This window comes from Oryctolagus cuniculus, chromosome 15 (genome assembly GCF_051225735.1).
Source record: "Oryctolagus cuniculus isolate XC-2025 breed Fujian yellow rabbit chromosome 15, ASM5122573v1, whole genome shotgun sequence".
NCBI lineage: Eukaryota > Metazoa > Chordata > Mammalia > Lagomorpha > Leporidae > Oryctolagus > Oryctolagus cuniculus.
Window position 1 is genome coordinate 6,899,164 of NC_142881.1, and position 16,535 is coordinate 6,915,698.

Here is a 16,535-nt window from a genome sequence, read left to right on the forward strand (position 1 = left end):
ACCATCGTGGATGAGCAGGTGTGGCCGCAGACCTCGCTCTTTCAGGATCTGGCAGGCGGCCGGCGCCGGGGCAGTCACCTCGTCCTCGGAGATGTCGAACCCCAGCCGGCGCAGCAGCCGCACGAGCTCTCCGCGGGACTTCTGCGACTCATTGGTGCAGAACCTCACCTTCAGCTGGGAGCGCTTCAGTCTGGGGGAAGAGGCGTGGCCTCCTTGAAGGGGGTCCGGAGAAGGAACCCTCCCCAAAGACAGTCAGGTCCCAGAGCAGTCGGTCACCAGGGTCCCGGGGGCGGCCCTGACCCCCAGGCGTGTTCAGACTGGAGCTTCTGAGCCAGACCATGCCCCCACAGGCCCCTCCCCATTACAGGCCTCCTTAAGGGTCTTCACCTGGGCCTCTAGCCTGGGCTTCTCCTCTCTGGAAAGCTGCTCTGCCCACCCTGCCTCGGGGACACGTGCTCCTTCACCTGGGACGTGAGACTTCCAGCGGAAGGCACCCCCTCCAGCTGGGGCACGCCCCTTTCCACCTGGGGCACACGCCCTCGAGTAGAACACGCTGCCTCCCACCTGTATCGACTCCACCCCAGTCCACCGCACCTTCCGGCCTGGCCTGGCTAGAGGCCGCCTCTGAGCGGCCGTAACTACTTCTCTGTACCTTTCCATATATACCTTTCCCAAAAAGGTCAGAGAAAGGGACCAACCACAGTCTCTTCTCATCAAGCCAGTGGAGCAAGGTTTGCCAGCATCACTGGGGACACGGGACTGCAAGAGGGACATCTGGTTCGTGACCTGCGCGACCCCAGCACTGAGCTGGCAGGAACCAGAGACTCCTTCACGCTGGTGCCCAGGGCGCCTCCTGCAGCCTGGCTGCACTGGGACAAGCACTCAGAATGCACAGCTCCAAGCAGGTCCCTAGGGGGGCTCCTTGCGACATAACTGCCACCCACAAATGACCACTAAGTGCCCAGCACCTGGGGCGGAGGTGGAGCCTGGGGAAGGGCAGTTTGCAGCAGGGAAGAGCGGTGCAATGGCGGGGACGGGGGCCACTGCGGGGGGCAGGTGGGACAGGAGGCCAGAGCAGGCCCTGCTGGAGAAGCAGCTCCGGAGCTGGGCCCCTCAGGATGAGAAGACGCCAGCTGGGTGCGCCAGGAGTTGAGGGAAAGTGGTCCAGCAGAGAGGGCCTGGGGCCTGGGGGCAGCCAGGCGCATGCGTCTGCCCAGGGAGAGGAGGCAGAGGCCCGGGGGGGGGGGGGGCCAGCAAGGGGACGAGGCTGCACAAGCATGGGGGCTGGGTGATGGCCAAGACCAGGCCCCTGGCCCAGGTCACACAGTCCTCCCTCGACAAGCCCTGCCCTATCCAGGCAGCAGTGGCGCCTGGCATCTGTGTGAAGCCGCAGTGTGGAATCAGGGGAGACAAGGCAGGCTGCAAGCCCGGAGGCCCTAAACACATCCTTTTCTCCAGTCTCCAAAGACAGGAGCAGATGTTTGCATTCTTCACTCAGCCCATGCAAAGAGACAGAGACAGAGAGGGATGGAGGGAGAGAAGGGACGGGGAGGGCACTCCCGTCCACTAGTTTACCCCCCAGACACCTGCAAAGGCTGGGGTGGGCCAGGTCACAGGAGCTGGGAATGTAATCCAGGTCTCCCACGTGGGCAGCAGGAGCCCAATTACCTGAGCCACCACCTGCTGCCTCCCAGGTGACCTTAGCAGGAAGCTGGAATCAGGGGGCTGGAGCCAGGAATGAAACACAGACGCTCCGCTGCGGAATGCGGGGTGTCCACCACTAGGCTGAACGCCCACTCGCACCCATTCTGTTAAGCTCTTTGCTATACTCTACGTTGTACAGTACAGAATGCAGTTTATAAGCATACTGAGGTATCTGTTCTCACAGAAGCAGTCTCAGTTACAGGGCTCCAGAAGCGACACACAGCTTAGACCCAGCACTCAGAACCATGGCCCGAGTCCAACTCCATTGCAGCAGGTGAGCCCCAACCGAAACTCCACCCCACCGCCAGCTCCGTGAGACCAGGCATTTCCCGCTCCGCAGGAAGCCCCACGAGTCCAGAGCTTCTGCTCCTCCCCCGAGGCTCGGGCTGACTTCTAGACCCACACGGGGTCTAGAACAGGAAGTCAGAGCTCCCTGGGCCGACCTGTGCCCGTGTGGGGCCCGAGAGAAGACCCCCTAAAGAGGGAGCCCACTGGAGTCTTGCAGGACGGAAGAGCAGTTGGCAGCAAAGGGCAGGCCAAGCGGAGGGAAGAGCAGCCCACCACCGCAAGCAGGCAGGTGCACTGCCCCGGCCGCTCATGATGGTAGGAGCATCCGCAGCTTGGTGTGTGTGCAAGAAGGAGCTGGCTGAGGGGGCTGGGGCGGAGGACCACTGAGAGGGCAGCCATGAGCCAGGCACTCTGCCCCGCTACTGGACTGCAAGTGAGGCTCACGTCTGACCCTCCCTGGTGGCAACAGCACCAGGAGAAGGTGGCAGGTCTCGGTCCAGTGTCCCCTCCTCTGACCACGCTGTGTGGCGTCCCTCTGGCCTGTGTCTATCCATCATGTACTGTTTTTCTTTGTAACACCAATACTGCCAGTTATCTGGCTGACCCACGCACGTGTGTGTGTGTGTGTGGCCCTTCTGTTGGACTTGTGTGTTCCATGAGTCCGTTCACCGTCACCGTGCCTTCCTGGTGCGGCTCACACGGCGTGGCACACAGCAGGCCCCAGGCAGTGTTTGCTGACTGATGGCAGGGCCTGGACAAACTTACCTGCTGCTTCCCTGAAGGTGTTGGAGCCGGTAGGCCGCTTACAAACTCGCCAGAAACAGACGGGTTTCGGTGGTGAAAACCCACATTCCCGGGCCGGCACCATGGTTCACTAGGCTAATCCTCCGCCTAGCGGCGCCGGCACACCGGGTTCTAGTCCCGGTCGGGGCACCGGATTCTGTCCCGGTGGCCCCTCTTCCAGGCCAGCTCTCTGCTGTGGCCAGGGAGTGCAGTGGAGGATGGCCCAGGTGCTTGGGCCCTGCACCCCATGGGAGACCAGGAAAAGCACCTGGCTCCTGGCTCCTGCCATTGGATCAGCGCAGTGCGCCGGCCGCGGCGGCCATTGGAGGGTGAACCAACGGCAAAAAGGAAGACCTTTTTCTCTGTCTCTCTCTCTCACTGTCCACTCTGCCTGTCAAAAAAAATAAATAAATAAAATAAGAAAACCCACATTCCCGCACTGCACTGAGCCACTGGGCGCCTGGGCCCTGGAGCTGGCAGGCGCGATTCAGGAAGAAACCTGATCTACCAACAGCGGAGTGGACACGACCACGGGCTGGCAATGTCTTCTCCAACGGCCCAGGTGATTCATTCCTTTCTTAGTATTTGTCTTTCCTAATCAGAGGTTTATGGATTATCAATTACACTTAGTGGTTAATTGCCCTTCATAAAGATAGCTTTTTTATTTTTAAATTAGGCAGTTAATATATTGTAACTAATAGCGTCACCTTGTACATCACGGATAGATCTTCATCGACCGGCGCGGGGAACGTGTGATTCGCACCTAAGTTAATGGAGCAGTTGAGTGAAGAAGTGGGGGGGTCCTGTGGGACTAATTACTGCTAATGAATGATGATGTGACCTTCTCAGAACAGTGAGCAATCAGTGTGACAGCGAGATGACAGAGCCTCACATCTGTTATCCAAACCCAACTTCACACGGCGATGAGAAAGGAGTAAACAACCCAAAGCGCCTCGCGACACTGAAGCCACCAGGCCCCCTTGAAACACGATGGAAGTTCACCCGAAATAAACACTGTACAAAGTCAAAGTGGGGCACACGTTTGGCCAGTGGTTAACACGCTGCTTGGGACGCCCCCATCAGAATGCCTGCGTTCATGTATTGGCTCCACTCTCTCCTCCAGCTTCCTGTGAAGGCACACATGGGTGACAGCTCGAGTAATCAGGCCCCTGTCACCCCCGGAGAGACCCAGACTGAGTTCCTGGCTTCTGGCTTTGGCCTGGCCCAGCCCCAGTTGTTGGGGGCATTTAGGGAGTAAACCAGCAAATGGGAAATCATGCACTCTTCTCTCTTTCTATCTTTGTCCTTCCTTCAAATAAATAAAATAGTAAGTTAAAGAATAATCAGCCATAATAATAAATAAATAAAATCAAAATACCAGTTTTACAAATGGAACCTGTTCCCAAGAAAATCTAGTGGGAGGTCGGGCACTGTGGCGCTGTGGGTTAAGAAGCCGCTTAGAACACCCACAGCCATGCTGCAGTGCCTGGTGAGCCCTGGCTGCTCCACTTCCACCCGGCTTCTAGCTAACGCACCTGGGAGGCAGCACAGGATGCCTCAAGGACTGGAGTCCCTGCCACCCGTGGGGGAGACCTAGCTGGCTTCTGGCTAAGGGTCATGAAACAGTGCATGACTTCCAAATAAACATTTTTTTCAAAAAGATTCTATTTATTTGAAAGGCAGAGTTACAGAGAAAGAAAGAGATCTTCCATCTGCTGGTTCACACAAAAGCCAGGAGCCAGAAACTCCATCCAGGTCTCCCATGTGGGTGGCAGGGCCCCATGCAGTTGAGCCATTTTCTCCTGCTTTCCCAGGTTCAGTAACAGAGCTGGATCAGAAGTGGAGCAGCCAGAACTCAACCAGTGCCCACATGGAATGCTGGCATTGCAGGTGGTGACTTAACCCACCTGCCACAACACCAGACCCTCAAATAAAATTTCTTTTAAATCTCAGGGGAAACATTGGGGTCAGTGGCCTCCTGTGGGTCCTGTCCTCTCACATCCCCTAACCTTACCCCTTCTACACATCACCACAGGCCCTGTCAGACCACCAGTGACAAGTCCCAGCATATAGCCGTAGTCTTCAAACAGTAAAAGATTACAGCGGTGCCTGGAGTCTGGCCCTGGGGAGGCACTGTCCCCCACCAAATCACATCCACGGTCAGTGTCCCTGACCTGACCTTGGCAAGAAGGTGGCTTACTGCCCCTCACATGGCCCCGGGCTCGTGGGAGGCGCTCACTAAGAACAAGCTGACTGAGAACCGGGACCCAGATGATGCGGCCTGTGAGCAGCCAAGCCTGCGGGCCCTGAGCTGTCCCCAGTGGCATGGGCAGTGCTCGCTCTCCCAGCACGTGGGCCTCTCTGCAGCAGGACCCCTGAGGCCAGGGAGGAGTGTGCCCGAGGCTGATGGCCCTGAGCACCAACGGGGAGACCCGGGCCCCTGATGCAGCCATAGCCCTAACCTCAGTGGGGAGGGGGCTGGAGGAGGAGATGGGGCTGTGAGAAAGAAGGTAACGAGGGTCACGTGATGCCATGCTTAGAAAAAGAGACTCCAAAAAGAGACAGGTGGCCCTGCCACCACCCCGCCTGGCGGCCCACAGACGGGAGGTTCTGAGAGCACCGCTGCCCATGGGCCAGGGAGAGGCCCCACCAGACTCCGTCACGCCGCCATCCTGACCCCGGACCCCGGCCTCCAGAACCGCAGCCCAGCGTCGCCTGCTGGTGTCCTGCTCCCTCGGCAGGACCTGCTGCCTATGGCACAGATTTGGCCTTGGGAGACCACGAACACAAGAATTCAGAGTCGGGCAGAGAGCAGCCCAGGGTCCCCACACCAAGGGACCAGCTCTGGGAGGGGCCGTGTTATCCCTGCCCCCCAATACCCAAGAGCCCCCCCGGGGGGAGGGGCCTTGTGCCCCCAGGAGCCTGGGGGGAGGGAAGTCTTCCTGGATCTTTGAACTGACCTTTACCTCATCCCGGCAGGCAGGGCAGGACGAGCCTGAGTGACAGCGTCGCCTGGTACAATTACCAGGCATCCGATGAGCCGGCCCCTTACAAATCACCTCGGACTTCCCACATCTGCCGGCTGTCGGCATCTGCCAGGGGCGCTCACCCGAAAATAATGAAAGCCCTCGCATTATTGTTCCGTGGCAGGTAGAGTGTTGGGACAATTATTGGACATCCCGAGCGACCTTGGGACAGCTCAGCAGCCTGCCCTCGCCAGCCAGCTTGTCCGGTGAACCCTCCTCCAGGCAGAGCGGCACCAGGCCCCGCCCGCCAGGTCCCCTGCCTTCCAGGCCTCAGGAATCTGTCCCCTGTGCCCCCCAGGCCCTCTCATCACCCCCATCCTAGAGCCGTTTCCCACTCACTCCCCAAAGCTGGGTCCCTGCCTCCAGCCCCAAGCTCCCCCTCCATGGCCCAGCTTTCCCAGCCCCTGAGACTTCTCTGCGCCTGGGCGTGGCCTTTTTCTCTGCCTGCTCCACCTGCCTAGGGCTCCTGGAAGGGCTGGGGCTGTGTCTTACTCAGCACTTTGGCCATGCCTGGGGCTCCAACACCAGGCGTCCCAGGAGCAGCTGAACCAAGGAGAGCACCCAGGGCACCCCAGTGCATGGCCCGCCCACATCCCCAGGGCCCACCTGGGAATCCCTGGGTCGGATATAGGACTGTGAGTGGGCAGCACCCAGGCCAGGGGCTCAGAAGCCAGGAGAGTGCCCAGAGGGGCTGCAGGGCCACAGGAGAGCCTTGGGGACAGCGTCATCCAAGGGCTCAGAAAGGCAGGTCCCAGACCCCACGTCCTCCCTGGGCCCCCGCAAGGTTCCAACCTAGGACTCCAGGGTCCCCAGGGGCCCGACCAGCAGGAAGTGGCTGGGACCCTCCTGCTTTGGGCTCACCTGCTTCTTCCTAGCACTCTAAGCAAAGCACATTGGGCACAGCGGCTCAGGGCCCAGCGTGGCGGATGCTTTGCCGGGAGAACATGGGACTGACCTGACTTCCAGAGCTGAGAGACCCACCTACAGAGACGGGGACTTCCTCCAGGAGGAAAGAAGTGGGGTGCTGGCTCCCCACTTCGGCTTCCAGCCTCCCCAAACCCCCAGCCTGCTCCTGCCTGCAGGGCTGCCCCTCGGACCCCACCTTCTGACCACTGAATGGGAACCAGTGGGGAGAAGCAGAAACTTGGAGCCTCCGTCTCCTCACAGAGGGCAGAGGACGGCAACGAGCCTAGGGCTGGCTGTGAAATGAAGCCCCCAGCAGCCCTGGCGGCACCGAGCTATCCTCAGTGACGGGCTCTTGGCAGTGCTGGCCAGCGTGAGGCCACCGGCTTCCTCCTTCTTAGAAAGCAAGAGCCTGAAAACACAACTGCAGACCTGGAATGAGAGCTGACGCTGGAGGGGCTGCACGGGGCTCTGGCCCAGAGGGATGGCGCCGGCGTCCCGGCCAGCAGGCTGCACTTGCATCTGACCCCGGCACGGACGGCCCCTCCTGCAATCCTGAGCACCAGACCTGCTGAGATGCTGCAGAGGAGACACAGTGGAGGCTGGGCACGGAGGGGACACTGTGAGCCTCTCGCGCTCACAGGCACCACCACCAGACAGCCAGACCCGCTGAACTTCCTCCTCCCCACGACCCCCACAGCAGACCCCCACCTGCACCCCGACTTGAGACACCTCCCCACACGCCAACAGACACTGTTTTGTTAAATTTTTGTTTGTTTCACTTAACTCGAAAGAGAGACCAGAGAAGAAACAGAGAGAGCTCCCGTTGCCTGGCTCATTCTCGAAATCCCCGCAGCGGCCTGGGCTGGGCCAGGCCAAAGCCAGGAGCCCAGACTCCACCAGGTCTCCCACATCCCAAGCATCTGCTGCCTCCCAGGGCGGAGGAGAGGGCAGAGGAGCAGGGACTCAAACCCAGGCACCCTGACAATCCAAGGCGGACATCCAAAGTGGTGTCAACCGCTCCTCCCCCACGGGACACTGTGGGGCAGCGGCACACACCCTGTGTCGTCAGAGTCCAAGGACCAGAGAGGAGAGAAGCAGGGACAAGTGGGCTTCAGTCCAGGCCAGCTGACCGTGACCCCAGGGGACTGAGGTCAAGTGCACACGGGCAAGCCCATCAGGGCCCTTCCCCCTGCCTGTGCCCTCCTCACCTGCCCAGCAGAACACCCGCCCGGTGCTCCCTCTGACGCGGCACAGCCCCAGCTCAGACCACGGGGAGCCCCGACTCCACGGGAATTAATAAACACTTTGAGAACCAAGTGCGCCAAGCTGCAAGCCTGGGGAGACCTTGGAAATCACCAACCTAAGGAGCTCATTTCAGAGAGAGGCAGACTGAGCCCAGGGTAACACGAGCCAACTTAGGGCAGGCTGGGGGGAACCCTGGTCCTTTCAACCCCTCCCCAGCTCTAGACACTTGGCCAGAACAGGCTGGGGCCAAGTGGAGGGCTCCAGGGTACAGGCCAGGCTTTGCAGAGGTAAAGTGGAGCGGGGGGGGGGGACGCAGACCGCCTCCTCCCTGTGTGACCCACATGCATCACCTGACCTCTCCAACTCTCCTCATCTGTAAAATGAGGCACTGACAATAGCTTCTGGACAGGGTTCACTAAAAAGTAAGGGAAGCACCTGGCACCTCGTGAGCACTGGCAGCTGGCAGTGACGATGCCAAACCCAGGGCTGAGGGCTGGCACCCTGGGCGGGCGGGCAGGCAGACACTGTGCTGGGAAGCAGACACAGCAGGAGGGGCCCAGAGGGGAAAACCCAGCCAGCAAGGGAGCCTGGGGACGGTGCCTGCGGTGTGTCCAGCCTGGCGGGCGTCCTGCACAGCCAGGAGGGAGCCCAACGGCACTCACACCAGCCACACCACGTCCACACTGACCCCTGCGACACTCCGGGGGGAGGTCTATATCGCGATTACAGATGAGGTCGTGAGGGCTGGAGGGGCTGGGCTAGGATGAGAACCCTCTCCTGTTGCCCTGCCGTGCCAGCGCCCTACTAGCGCACACCTGCGGAGACAGCAAGTGATGGCTCCAGTGCTCGGGTCCCTCCCTCCCTCGTGGGAGACCCGGATGGAGTTCCTGGATCCTGGCTTCAGCCTGGCCCAGCCCTGACTGACTGCTGTGGACATCTGAGGAGGGAACCAGCAGACGAAGATTTCTCTGTCTCAATCTCAATCTCCCTCTCTCTCTCTCTCTCTCTCTCTCTCTCTCAAGTGAATTAAATAAGTAAAACAAAGGAAAGGTCTGGAAGGATCTGTGTCACCCTGGGGACGTGACTGGGATGGGGCCTTTGCCTTCTGTGTCCTGCACTGGCAGGACAAGCAGGCCACAGATTCCTTCCGACATTGAAAATACTGATATTACAAGACAGAAAACCACGCCCAGGAGGAGAGTACTGTCTCTGAAGGCAGCACGGTTCACCTCCCTACAGAAATGTCGCACACACCCCTGTCCAAGGTCCAGGGTGAGTCAGGAAAGCTTCAACAAATTCCAAAGGTGCCCCTCCCACCCGCCCCGTCCCACAAAGTCCCCAGCAGGGCCCCCCCCCCCCGCTGGCAGGTGCTGCCCCACAAGTGTGGGGGGGGGCAGGGTGAAGGGAGCCCACTCTCTGCTGCTTCTGGGGACCCATAGGAACCTGAGGGCTGGGTGGTGACAGAGCAGCCAAGCACAGGGGAGGAAGAAGCCCAGCGTGGGAGGCCCAGCCAGACTCCAGAGAGCAGGTTCCCTGGTCCTGGTCCCTCGAAGCTCCAAGACCTTAGAGCTGGGAGGCACCTGTGCTTTCACAGGCTCCCCTTGCAGGGTGGGCTGTGGGTCCAGCTCGGCAGCACCAGGGCAATCGGGGCGGACCTGCGTGGGAATTGCTTTATGAGGCTACCCAGGGCCCAGGCCGAACCTGCTTCCTTCCGCCGGCTCCAAAAAGGCCTGGCCAGCCTGGGCTGGGCCCAGCAGATGTGCTTTAGTGGCCCAGGACAGGATGCAGTAAATGCCCACCCGCCTTTCACATGCAGATGCTTCTGGGCCATCAGCGGCTTTGTGCAGGCCCCTCGCTGTGCGCAGCCCTGCCTCTGAATGGCTCCCCCAGGGGAGCCCAATCTGCCCAAGAATGGGCTCCAATAAAGGACCTGTGGGGGGACCCAGGCCAGTGACAGATGTGACCACGCAGGCCAGCAAGTCCAAGAGCCGCAAGTGGGCCCCACTCAGACAGGACCATAGAGTAGCTCCAGGAAGGAGCAGGGCAGCCTGGGGAGCGGGAGCCAACTGCCTGGGAATGACATGAAGAGTGTGGCCTCCGACGCCACGCCGGGGCCTCCAGTCCCTGCATCTGCCACGCAGCACCCGCATTCACTCCCCAGCACCTCCCGACCCCAGCTCACTCCTCTCCGGACCTGCAAGGCCTTGCCCCCCACACCTGGGTCCCCATCTCTCCGTGCGTCACAGGCGAGTGTGGTTCACTGCCCACCTGCCCGCTGCAGCATCAGCTCCACCAGCGCACGGCTTCCCGCATGGCAGAGGCGCTCAGCCGCAGCAGTGAATGGATGTGTGCATATTTTTTATTTATTTACCTGAAAGGCAGAGAGTCACAGAGACAGAGGGAGAGGAGATCTTCCATCTGCCGGTTCACTGCCCAAATGGCCACACCGGTTGGGGGTGGGCCAGGCCAAAGCCAGGAGTCAGGAGCTTCTTCTGGGTCTCCCACGTGGGTGTCCAAGCACTCGGGCCACCCTCTGCTGCTTTCCCAGGCTGTTAACAGGGAGCTGGCTTGGAAATGGAGCAGCCGGGTCTCGAACTGGCACCCATGTGAGATGCTGACTTGCAGGCAGCGGATCTATCCACTATGCCACGCCACCGCCCCTAATGAAAGTGAGGGTTCCTCACTTTTTGTGCTTCTGAAGGTTCCTGAATTACTCTGAGCCTCTCTGACAGCCCCTCCCACAGGGAGCAGTGCACAGGTAGGCTGGGCAGGTGAGGTGGCAGACAGGTGCCTGCCTAGGGAGTGACCAGCCTCCCTCAGTGAACGGTGTCTGCACTATTTTAAAAAGCTGAGTTTACACTGCCTGTGTGCTTTCTGTCCCCACCTGAGAACCTCTGAGAAAATCCAAGGACACCTGTCCCCACAGAAAACTCCAGAAGGGTGGGGGGTCGGTCACGAGTGGCTTCCTCCTAGGCTCACCGAGATGCTCCTAAGCAGTCACAGGGCCGGGGAGGCTCTGCTCCCCCCAGGATCCCAAGTCACCCCCCCAACTCACACTTGTCCCCCGCAGGGCTGGTCTCACCCCAGGAACCTCCTTTGTGTTCCAGCAGGACTTCAAAGGGGGCTGTGCACATCAAGGAGATAAAGGTGCGAAGAACTCTGAAGAACTCGCCACCGCCACCCCCCCCACCCCCACAACTCCCGCAGCCCCCACGGGCTCCCAGAGCTGCAAAGTCACAGCTGCGTGCCCAGCGCCATTCACCTTGGCAAACAGGGCCTGCTCGGCCACTGAGAGAGAAAATGAGCTGTCCCAGGGCTAGCACTCCCTGTGGAACACCCCAACACCAGGCACCCCGCCCTGGGGGATGCGTTTCCTACCCCACACTCACCACTCAGCTGGGCCTGAGCGAAGGGGCGGCAGCTGGGAGCCAGCAGGCACCACTGCGCAGGCTCGGCCATGCAGGGACAGCCCCACCAGGAGGGCTGTGTGGCACTGGCCTCCCACACTGCACACTCAGCCCCACCAGGGCCCAGGCTCCGTGAGTGTGACGGACTTGTTCTGGCTTCTCTGTGCCCAGCGGAGCGTGCAGGCTCAAGGCTAGAATCACGGGGCACAAAGGCACCTCATGGGTGAAGTACAGGGGTAGGGACTTGGTCCTGCAGCAAGCAGAGCCCAGAGGGAACCTCAGAGAAACCAGGCCGGGGGCTGGCTTTGTGGGGCAGCAAGTTAAGCCGCCGGCACCCCTTACCAGAGTGGGGCTTGAGTCCTGGCTGCTCCACTTCCAGCTCCCTGCTAAGGCACCTGGGGAGGCAGCAGAAGATGGCTCAAGTGCTTGGGCCCCTGCACCCAGGTTGGTGACCCAGGTGGAGTTCCTAGATCCTGGCTTTGGCCTGGCCCAGACCTGGCTGTTTTGGCCGTTGGGGGACTGAACCAGTGGAAGAAGGATCTCTCTCTGCCTCTCCCTCTCTCGGTCACTCTGCCTTTCAAATAAATAAATCTTAGAAAAGAGACACCAGGCCGTCAGTTCCCTAGGCCAGCTGACAGCACAGTGGAGGCTCCCCCAGGAGGAGGGGGTGAGGTCTCTCTCCAGGAGCAATCTCAGGCACTTCCTGGAAGGAAGCTTTGCCCCTGGTCGGCTGCATACCCAGCTGGGGTGTGGTTTAGGGTTGTTGCTGTGTGGCTGTTCAATTAATACAATGCAGGAGCGACAGCCTACCACGCCACATCCCTGCAGGAATCAGAGGACGCCTCTGCAGGGTAACCGAGCCCTCAGTCAGCACCTGCACAGTTCTGTGTCAGACTGGAAGCATCGACTCAGTAGACGCTGTCAGAGAGAGGCCGTCGACCGGTTCCCATGCCCCCTTCTCCCTCCAGAGACTCCAACTACGGGTCTCGGTCAGGCCCCTGTGCCTTCCCAGCATGCCCTGGCCCTCTCTGAGCCTGCTGGTGGACGGGGCAACAGCACCCTGCTGCTCAGGCCATGAGGGGGCCAGCATGAGACAATGAGACAGCAAGAGGCCACACACACTGGGCAGATAGGAAGCGCTGGCTGAGAGTAGCCATCTCGGCTGTTGCTGGAGACACCTGAGCCTCCACCTGCCTGGAAGGCGTGTGCTCCGGACCACCTGACTGAGGCCACCTGCCTCGGCCCAGCTCACTGCTGGAATCCATTTTACGTTCCCAGCAGGTGGCAGATGGGGAGGCCCTGTCTGTGTCCTGGCCCTACTTAACTTCTCAGGCTTTCTAGACAGAGATGGAAAGGCCTGACAAGTGCAAGTGTTGGTGAGGACACACAGCCCGGGCCCTCCCGTATGGCGCTGGCCGAAGCGTGAGGTGGTCCGACCAGCTTCTGTAGCAGCTGCTGCGTGTAAGCACACGACCTCGTGACCCCGTGATTCCCGCTTGGAGCTGGCACGCTCAGCGGGCACGGGGCCAGCCAGAACACTCGCCCCAGATGGGAGCTCACCCCTCAGTGGAAGAATGGATGAACTGTAGTGGCCGCTGACCAGAACACTACACAATAAAGATGTGCAGTCTACAACCACGTGCCCGAGACACAGACACACCTCTCTGACACAACGTGTGGAGGAAGAAACAAGACACAAAGTGCAGACGCGGGTATAAAGTTAGTAACAGACAGAGCCAATCGATGGTCCTGGAAGTCACGACGGTGGCCACCCTGGGAGGGGACGGGTCACCGTCAGGGAACACGCAGGGAGCCTCTGTGTGCTGGTCACACCGGGGAGAGCCACTGATGGAAACTCACTGACTCATACACTTAACGATAGATGCATCTTCCTGTATGTACAATTTACTTCAGTGAAAAGTTGCTTTTAAGAGCCGGTGCTGTGGAGTAGAAGGTTAAGCCTCCACCTGTGGTGCCAGTTCGAGTCCTGGCTGCTCCTCTTCCAATCCAGCTCTCTGCTGTGGCCGGGAAAGCAGTGGAAGGTGGCCCAGGTCCTTGGGCCCCTGCACCTACGTGGGAGACCCAGAAGAAGCTCCTGGCTCCTGGCTTCGGACCAGCCCAGACCCAGCCATTGCGGCCATTTGGGGAATGAACCAGTGGATAAAGACCTCTCTGTCTCTCCCTCTCTCTGTCTGTAACTCTGCCTCTCAAAAAATAAATAAATCTTAAACACACAAACACACAACGCTGGTGGCTAGACTCCATTCCAGGAGCTTAATTAAAAAAAAAAAAAAAAAGCTGCTTGTAAGTGGACCTGATCTTTATACATAAAGCATAAAAAGTATGTATGATTTGAGTTCCTACATTAATAATTAGTAAAGGATATTTAGACGTCACCCATTGCATTGTGGGGTGTGTGTGACAAGCACTGGCCAGGAATCTGACATCTGTCACGAGCCATCGCAGCACCTGTCCCTCCAGCCCCTCCCTCTCCACCCCACAAGGGGCTCTGGTCAGACACGGAAGTCACCCTCTAGTCCAGGTTCTTCCATGCCCCTCCTCCTTACAGAACATTTCTTCGGGCCATGCCCCTTTCCCCACCTGCACTGTCAACTCCCACGCCCATGCCCCTTCACTCCCCTGAGCCCTGCCACACGGTTCTCTACCTTTAGCCAGACACGGCCTCAAATCGTTCCAAGTTAGCATTTGGAATGGGAAATACACTCTCCTGGTTCAAAATCCCATAAAACGCTGAAGGATGAAGTCACACAGGGAAGAGCCACTCTCCCACCCCTCCACCCACCACCCAGTTCTCCCCCCTCCCGTCCCCTGGCTCTTTACATGGACTCCCAAGTAGCTGGACTTCCAGTGGCCACATGCAAATGTGACGGCACGAATGCAGGCTTGCATTTCTGTCCTCTACAGCACAGAGCACGCACCCTGCTGTGTGCGGCATGTCCATGGAGAGGACACTTCGTGGTATCCCACTGCACAGACACCACGGTTCTTTTCTGTAAACCAGGGTCTCCCTCCGCAGCCAGGAACACCACGGTTCTTTTCTGTAAACGCTCACCCAAGGGAACGTGCTCGCAAGCCCCACTGCAAGACAGCGGGCGTCTCGGCAGCTCGACTCTGCACCCCTCACTGCGGCAGGCTGAGCAGCTTCCGCAGCCGTGCAGGCCTCCTGGGCTTCCTCTCCCCCCATCCCTGCCGGGAGCACAAGCTTCGGCGCTGACCTCCAGACTCCAAGGAACAGGCACAAAGGCCTTCCCCACCCTTCCTTTTTTTTTTTTTTTTTTTTTTTTTTTTTGACAGGCAGAGTGGACAGTGAGAGAGAGAGACAGAGAGAAAGGTCTTCCTTTGCTGTTGGTTCAACCTCCAATGGCCGCTGCGGCCGGCGCACCGCGCTGATCTGAAGGCAGGAGCCAGGTGCTTCTCCTGGTCTCCCATGGGGTGCAGGGCCCAAGTACTTGGGCCATCCTCCACTGCACTCCCTGGCCACAGCAGAGAGCTGGCCTGGAAGAGGGGCAACCAGGACAGAATCCGGCGCCCCGACCGGGACTAGAACCAGGTGTGCCGGCGCCGCAAGGCAGAGGATTAGCCTAGTGAGCCGCGGCGCCGGCCCCCTTCCTTCCTTTCAAGCATGCAGTTCTGAAAGTTCCCCCAAACACGAATCAGATCACGTGACAGTCCTGCGGAAACCCTCCTCTGAAGCCCACCCGGTCTCGGTCTCGGCGGCCCTCGGGCCCTGCCTGGTGGCCACCCCTGCCGCCCCGCAGCTCCTGAACGCCCTGAGCTCCCTCTGCCTCAGGCTTCGCAGCTGCTGTTCCTGGTGCCGGCCGTGCACTGCCTCCATGGCCCACCCACCCTCTGCTCCAGTCCAGGGCCTCTCCTGGACCTGCACCCAGCCACCCTCTACCGTCTTCACATCAGGCCAGCCTGACTCAGTCACTCCCCCGTGTGCAGCCTTACTGTCCACTCAGTCACTCCCCCGTGTGCAGCCTTACTGTCCTCTCCCTCCCAGGCCTCATCTGCCTGCTCTCTGGCCTCCCACTCCCCCACATGAGGCCTCCTTCTCCCAAAGCAGGGCCCAGAGCCTTCCGCTCCCTTCCCACAGCTGCCACGCACACAACGCCCTCACCACTGCCGGGGCTTTGGGGGGAACAGGGAACGCGTGGAGGCCAGGAAGGGCCAACCCCAGGGCCAAGGGGAGCCCCCGGGCCTGGGCTGCCTTTCACACGGGCTCCTGGAGGCCGGGTCTCGCTTTGCCAAGCCCCTGGCCTCCCAAAGGGCCACGCGGGCCAGTCTGAGTCCCTGTCATCCCAGCAGCTCCCAAGCACACAGACGGCTGGGGTGGGGTCTCGGGGAAGGTCCCAGAGGCTCAGCCAACGCCGGGAGGGTAAACTGAGTCCCAGCAAGGGCAGGGCCAGGCTGCCCCAGCCGGTGACTTGGGAGGTCAAGCACCACTCACCCAGCCTCTCCCGGCGGCTGGCAGGGGGCACCAAGGACAGCCACAAAGCGCAGGCCCGGCGGAGCCACCCCGGGGGCAGGCCGCCCCCCACCCCTCCTGAACCAACGCGGCTGCCAGATTACGGGAGCCGTGCGTGCACCTTAAAGTGCTCTCGCAGGCACGCTGCAAAAGCAGGTGGGATTGCTAACGTACTGCACTCGGCCTAGCACACTAAGATACTGATTTCAACGAAAGCAGCATCGCTGAGGAATTCTTCCTCTTTCTCCCTGGAGTTCACGCTTGCATCGCCTCTCGGCGCCCGGACACACCGTAGTCGCCCGGCGGCCACACGCGCCAGGCGGCTGCCCGGCTGGACAGCGCAGAGCCAGCACGCCGCGGGGGCGGGGCCACCGTGACCACGCCCCCGACGTCCCGCCCCCGGCCGCCGCCGCCGCCGGAGCCGACGCGACGCAGCTGAGGGCTCAGCCCCGCGCCCACCGCCCACGGCCCACGCACCTCGCCACCGCCTCCACGGAGCCGTCTATCGGCGTTCCGCCGCCCTCGCCGCTGTCGTACAGCACGCCCGAGATGTCAAGCAGCACGCCGCGCACGCCGGCCAGCCGCTTGGCCCACGCGGCCATTGCGCCTCGCCGTGCCCCTCAGACTCCGCGACCCAACCGGCGCTGGAGCCCGCGGCCGCGCCCGCCGCGCGGGGGCGCATGGGAA

The 16,535-nt window shown here is 60.5% G+C and overlaps 1 protein-coding gene across 2 annotated transcripts in view; it reads right to left on the reverse strand.

Annotated features, from left to right (window-relative positions):
- LHPP (phospholysine phosphohistidine inorganic pyrophosphate phosphatase) overlaps positions 1-16,535 on the reverse strand; it is a 108,170-nt gene extending 91,635 nt beyond the window's left edge. Inside the window, exons 1-2 of one of the 2 annotated variants that reach the window (XM_002722150.6) lie at positions 16,326-16,533; positions 3-190 (exon numbers count right to left, since the gene is read on the reverse strand). In XM_002722150.6, the coding sequence (XP_002722196.3) occupies positions 3-190; positions 16,326-16,450 (313 nt within the window). In that variant the 5' untranslated portion in view covers positions 16,451-16,533. Of the gene's footprint in view, positions 1-2; positions 191-16,325 lie in introns of both variants that reach the window. The other variant, XM_089313856.1, reaches the window with a different exon arrangement.